The sequence below is a fragment of the Piliocolobus tephrosceles genome, unplaced genomic scaffold (genome assembly GCF_002776525.5).
Source record: "Piliocolobus tephrosceles isolate RC106 unplaced genomic scaffold, ASM277652v3 unscaffolded_38447, whole genome shotgun sequence".
Lineage (NCBI taxonomy): Eukaryota > Metazoa > Chordata > Mammalia > Primates > Cercopithecidae > Piliocolobus > Piliocolobus tephrosceles.
In genome coordinates this window covers 1-5,849 of record NW_022322584.1, presented here as the reverse complement: position 1 = coordinate 5,849, position 5,849 = coordinate 1, and the positions used below count along the sequence as shown (strand labels likewise).

Below are 5,849 nucleotides of genomic sequence, written 5' to 3'. Positions count from 1 at the left end.
TTTCCTTTTTTTTCTTTTCTATTTTTTTTTTTTTTTTTTTTTTTTTTGAGGCAGAGTTTCGCTCTTGTTGCCCAGGCTGGAGTGCAGTGGTGTGATCTTGGCTCACCACAACCTCCACATCCCAGTTTCAAGCAATTCTCCTGCCTCAACCTCCTGAATAGCTGGGATTACAGGCATGTGCCACCACGCCTGCCTAATTTTGTGTTTTTAGTAGAGATGGGATTTTACCATGTTGGTCAGGCTGGTCTCGAACTCCCGACCTCAGGTGATCCGCCCGCCTCAGCCTCCCAAAGTATTGGGATTACAAGTGTAAGCCATCACACCCGGGCAATATTTTTCCTTTTTCTAAAACTCCAGTCAACTCAAGTCAGTGCTGGTTTGTCACTGTTATAATTATATAAAAAAGACTTTGATATATTTATCATTTTATCTATCAGTCCATTATACACAGTTTATATTGTACCTAACTAAATGATTTTGTGCAAATGAAATTGTAATATCCTTTAATGTTACATGTAGCACACAGACTTGTCAGTGATTGTTTTACCATATGTTGAAAACTTTGGCTAAAAATAATTTTGTATTACATGGAAAAGTAGATTTTTTCAATTTCTAAAATTTATCTTAATACTTTCATAGGATTTTTTGGAAGTAACCTACCAGATTATCAGAGGTCAGAAATCATGATGTTCATTATGGGGAAAGTACCTGTTTTTGGAACATCTACCCATACTTTGGATATCAGTCAACTAGGGTATGTTCTCAGACTGTAAATTTGAACTTAATCTTGAATTACATTTTATCCTAATGAAATCTAGAAAATGTTTAAGTTTTGTTTTTTTAAAAATCATTAGTAATAAAATTCCTATGGAAAGCAGTTAGTAGTATTATGACAGTAGATTGCGAAGCAATTGAATTAACATTTTTAGGCCTTTAGAATCATTTTCAGCTTATAAATTCTGAGATTTTTCCATCTTTAGAAATTGTTTGGCCTGGACATTGTGTGTGTGTGCATACACATTCAGGGTTAAGCTTCAGGTTTCCTGTATAAATTCTAAAAATTAGTATCAGTATATCAGAAATGGTGGCTTATTCCTAGAATTTTAGAACTGAAAGTGATTTTAAAGATTATGTGCTCTGACCCCCTTATTTTATACATTTTATTTGGTTTTATAACATGCTAAAGTTTTTGTTTGTGAATGTTTTTGTTTTTTTAATTTAATAAGGAAGTAATAGTATCTTATTCGACTTACATTTCTTTGACCATTAATTTGTTATTTTTAAAAATTGTTCTTACCTGTTTATTCATATTTGTTAAAGAGAAATTATACTCATCAGCTATGTTTGTAGTAGTTATTTTCTCCAATGTAAAATGTCTTTTAATTTGGGTTGTTTAGTTGTCTGTTTATATGATTAAATTTTCTTGTCATCACACGCATAGGACTGTTTTGAGAGCCAATAACAAATTTTTTACTTTGATATTTTTAAAGATAATAGTTTTAATTCACATGAATTTTACTTTGGCATGTAAAGTGAGCCATGACTTAAAACTGTTATAAAAATAAAATCTATTTAGCCAATAAGAATAGAATTTTAAAATCAGTAATTGGAGTAAATGAAGTAATACAAATGCTAATTAGTATAATAATTCCAGCTTTTTGTATATTTTAGGGATTTGGGAACCAGGAGGATTCAGATAATGTTGCTGAGATCTTTGCTTATGGTAAGGCATTTAAGACAAATAAAGGACACACTTCACCTTAAATTACTGTAAGCATTAATTGAATAGCTTCATGTTACAACCTTTCTTTTCTTAAGTAAGTTACTGTTTATGGTTAGTATTTTATTATGTTCTTCATTTTAAAGATTATCCTGTAAAAAATATATTTATTTCTCACTTCTTCTGTCATTGTGTTTGATCTTCATAATGATGAAACATACAGAGGGCAGAAACTATTGCCATCTTATAGATGAGATACCTGGGCTCAGAGACTGTGAGTAGAAGGAGTTGATGAGGTCCACCAAAGTCGCTGGGCTGAAAAACAGAACTCAGATTTGAAATCCAAAGTTCTTTCAACATATTATGCTAATTCTTTCTCATACTGACCAACTAATTGCTTCTGATTGGTAAAATAATTCATTAAAATGAATATTTGCCATTTAAAATTTGAAGTGGCTATCAATAGCTGAAAAGGAAAAGTATACCCGGAATGAAAGATCCTCTGGTTATTTTCTAGCAATTGTACAACATTTGATTCAACCATTGCTAGCACATATGTATCCTTTCGAAATCAGTATCTTTTAGATGTATCCTAGAAATGTTTACTATACATGATCTCATTTTTTAAATGGACTGTCTCATACCTAAGTGCAGAAGTACCTCGTATGGTTTTATTTTTAATTCTTTTTAATTCTGTTTATGGCCCTTATCATATAGAAGTTTTGAATTCTAATATAACCAGATTTATCAGTTTGTTCTATATGTTTTGGACTTTTTCATTTGTATCTTATATAAGAACTCCATTCCTCCTCTGATGATATAAACACTATTGTTTGTATTTTCTTATAGCAGTTTTAAAATTTTAGCTCTCTATATTTAGAACTTTAATCTGTAGTTTATGTTTATATGTGGTATGAATTTCCCGGATGGGTAGACAGCTGTCCCACCGGTTTCCCAGCTGACTTATAAAACTACCTCCATCCTATAATAAATGCCCGAATGTAAATGTTAAGTATTCCATATATGTTTATAATCCTGTAAATATGTTGAGATCTCCCACCTGCAATTTAATTTGATCCTAAGCCTTTATTTATATTAGACAAATTCACTGAGTAAATTATTTTGCCTTGCCATCCTGATTATACCATATAGTCAACTGAATGAATATCTATGTGGTATGCTTAAGATGTTTAATAGCAGCTGGGCACAGTGGCTCACACCTGTAATCCCAGCACTTTGGGAGGCCGAGGCGGGTGGATCACGAGGTCAAGAGATCGAGACCATCCTGGCTAACACGGTGAAACCCCGTCTCTACTAAAAATAAAAAAATTAGCCTGGCATGGTGGCAGGCGCCTGTAGTCCCAGCTACTCGGGAGGCCGAGGCGGGAGAATGGCCTGAACCTGGAAGGCGGAGCTTGCAGTGAGCAGAGACCACACGCCCCTGCACTCCAGCCTGGGTGATAGAGCGAGACTCTGTCTCAAAAAAAAAACGTCAATCAAGTAACTAAGTACAACTTCCCAAAATGAAAATGTATTCCCATTAACCAACTGCCTAATTTAAAATGAGAGAATAATTTGCAAACTTAAATTTAAAATTTGCAGGTCTTACTTTTACTGTTTGTCACCTAAGCTCCTTATATCTGTTTCGTACTAACCTTAACTTCTCTGAGCCTCAGTTTCCCCTTATGAATGAGATTCACTAGGGTCTACCTTACAGGGATATGGTGAGGAAAAAGTTAACACATATGCAGTGCTTAGAATCATGCCTAACACGTGGTAAATGTATGCTGTTATTAACTTTGTTCTCCTTATGAATGATGTTTTTGTAAATTCAGCAAAATCCTACATTACTTTTTTTTTTTTTTTGAGACGGAGCCTTGCTCTGTCGCCCAGGCTGGAGTACATTGGCGCGATCTCGGCTCACTGCAAGCTCCGCCTCCCGGGTTCAGGCCATTCTCCTGCCTCAGACTCCCAAGTAGCTGGGACTACAGGTGCCCGCCACTGTGCCTGGCTAATTTTTTTTTTTTATTTTTTAGTAGAGATGGAGTTTCACCGTGTTAGCCAGGGTGGTCTCCATCTTCTGATCTCCTGATCCACCCTCCTCCGCCTCTCAAAGTGCTGGGATTACAAGCGTGAGCCACCACGCCCAGCCAAAATCCTTCATTACTTTGCACATTTCCTTTATGTCTTCTCTGCAGGCTTCTGTGCATATTTTCTTTCCTCAGGTTATGGTTCTTATACAAAAAAAGGACTCGTGACAAAATTGTTTGTTTTCTTCCCGATAATCAGGTGACTTCTGGATACAAAGCAAAGACGATTGTTACTGCACTTCCAGGGTCTTTCCTGGATCCTTTGTTATCACCATCTCTCATGGAAGACTATGAACTGAGACAGTTGGTCTTGGAAGTAATGCATAATCTCATGGATCGCCATGACAATAGGGCAAAGCTTCGAGGGATCAGGTAATATGCCATTTTGAAATGGATCTAATGATAATGTTTTTAAATTGCTAAATTAGTGTATGTAAGTATTGTGATTTTTAAAAATCTAGCATGTTCAGGTTTTATTAATCCAGAATTTTATTTAATTGGTATTGAGATAATTTAATCAATATATTTTAAGATAGCAAATTTTTAGAGGGCACATATGTACTCTTCAGAAGCAATTCAGTAGTATTACAGGCTTATCAAACTCTTAAGTGTAAATACAGGTTTCCATATAAGATGTGATATTGTAAATAAATGTGCTATTCATTAAAAATGATATATTGATTGTCTCTAGAATAATACCAGATGTAGCTGACCTAAAGATAAAAAGAGAAAAAATTTGTAGACAAGACACAAGTTTCATGAAAAAGGTAAGACATCTTCTAAAAAAAAATGCATAGTGTAAATTACAGCCATTTGAATTGTTAGGTGGTTTTGTATTGATCTGTGACCTTGAAATGAAGCCATAGAATTTTGAAATTGAAAGACCTCAAGATGCCATCAACCTCCCTCAAGTATAACATTCCTGGTGGTGTCTCCTCCAGCCTGTGTTTGAACATTGTATTGTTGGGCTGCTGTAGTAGTTCTTAATTTCTTCTCTGAGTAAAACATCTTCCTATAATTCTTGCCCTGGCAATCCTCTCCCACTGAAAAACATAGATAGATACTGATTCCTCTTTTAGCGGCTCTTTTGTAGACAGCTTCAAGTTTCTGATAATAGCTGTCACCATCGAATAAATTAACTATAGTGAGTTTTTATTGTCTATTAGGCATTGTTTTCTACACTATTTGGGATATAAAGATGAGTTGGGCAGGATCTCTGTCCCTAATAGTAGTTTTTGCTGGATTTTCATGATGATAATTTAAATTCTGTAGGTCTACTGGCAAATGGCTGAATTTAGAAAATTATGATATTTATGGTTATTTGCATATTGAGTAAACTTTCTTTGCAGTTATTATTCGTCCAAAGCTTGGGCACCTAATATTTGCCAGACACTTAATCAACATTGAGAGATACGATAACCATGACACTGCCAGCTGCCCTTATAACGAACACAGTATTGCCAGCTAAGGGAGCCTGTTTTAAGAGGTACGAGGAACAGGAGACAGCCCCGTAGGAAGCTAGGTGCAGAGACCTGTAATCCATTGTTCTTTTTTGCCTCTTTACTAGCCCATGCTTTCTCCTGACACCGTCTTTAGTGTTACTATCTGTACCTATACCATTGATTGCTGTGTTTCAAGTTAACTCCATTTTAAAACTTCATTTAAAAAATAATTTACAAAATATCACCGTTCCTAAATTAATGTGATTCACTGAATAAAATATTTAAGTGAGGTTGGCCGGGCATGGTGGCTCACACCTGTAATCCGAGCACTTTGGGAGGCCGAAGTGGGTGGATCACAAGGTCAGGAGATTGGGACCATCCTGGCTAACACAGTGAAACCTCGTCTCTACTAAAAATACAGAAAAAAAAAAATTAGCCGGGCATGGTCGCGGGCGCCTGTAGTCCTAGCTGCTCTGGAGGCTGAGGCAGGAGAATGGCGTGAATCCTGGAGGTGGAACTTGCAGTGAGCCGAGATTGCACCACTGTACTCCAGCCTGGGTGACAGAGCGAGACTCTGTCTCAAAAAAAAAAAAAAAA

General features: G+C 35.8%; 1 protein-coding gene across 1 annotated transcript; it reads left to right on the top strand.

Moving 5' to 3' along the window:
• Window positions 1-567: 567 nt before the first annotated feature.
• On the top strand, window positions 568-4,622 carry LOC113223075 (protein EFR3 homolog A-like). Its single transcript, XM_026452659.1, has 4 exons — window positions 568-754; window positions 1,672-1,723; window positions 4,010-4,182; window positions 4,502-4,622. Exons 1-4 carry the CDS (start codon window positions 684-686, stop codon window positions 4,605-4,607), a joined length of 402 nt encoding a protein of 133 aa, XP_026308444.1. The 5' UTR covers window positions 568-683; the 3' UTR covers window positions 4,608-4,622.
• Window positions 4,623-5,849: the final 1,227 nt, after the last annotated feature.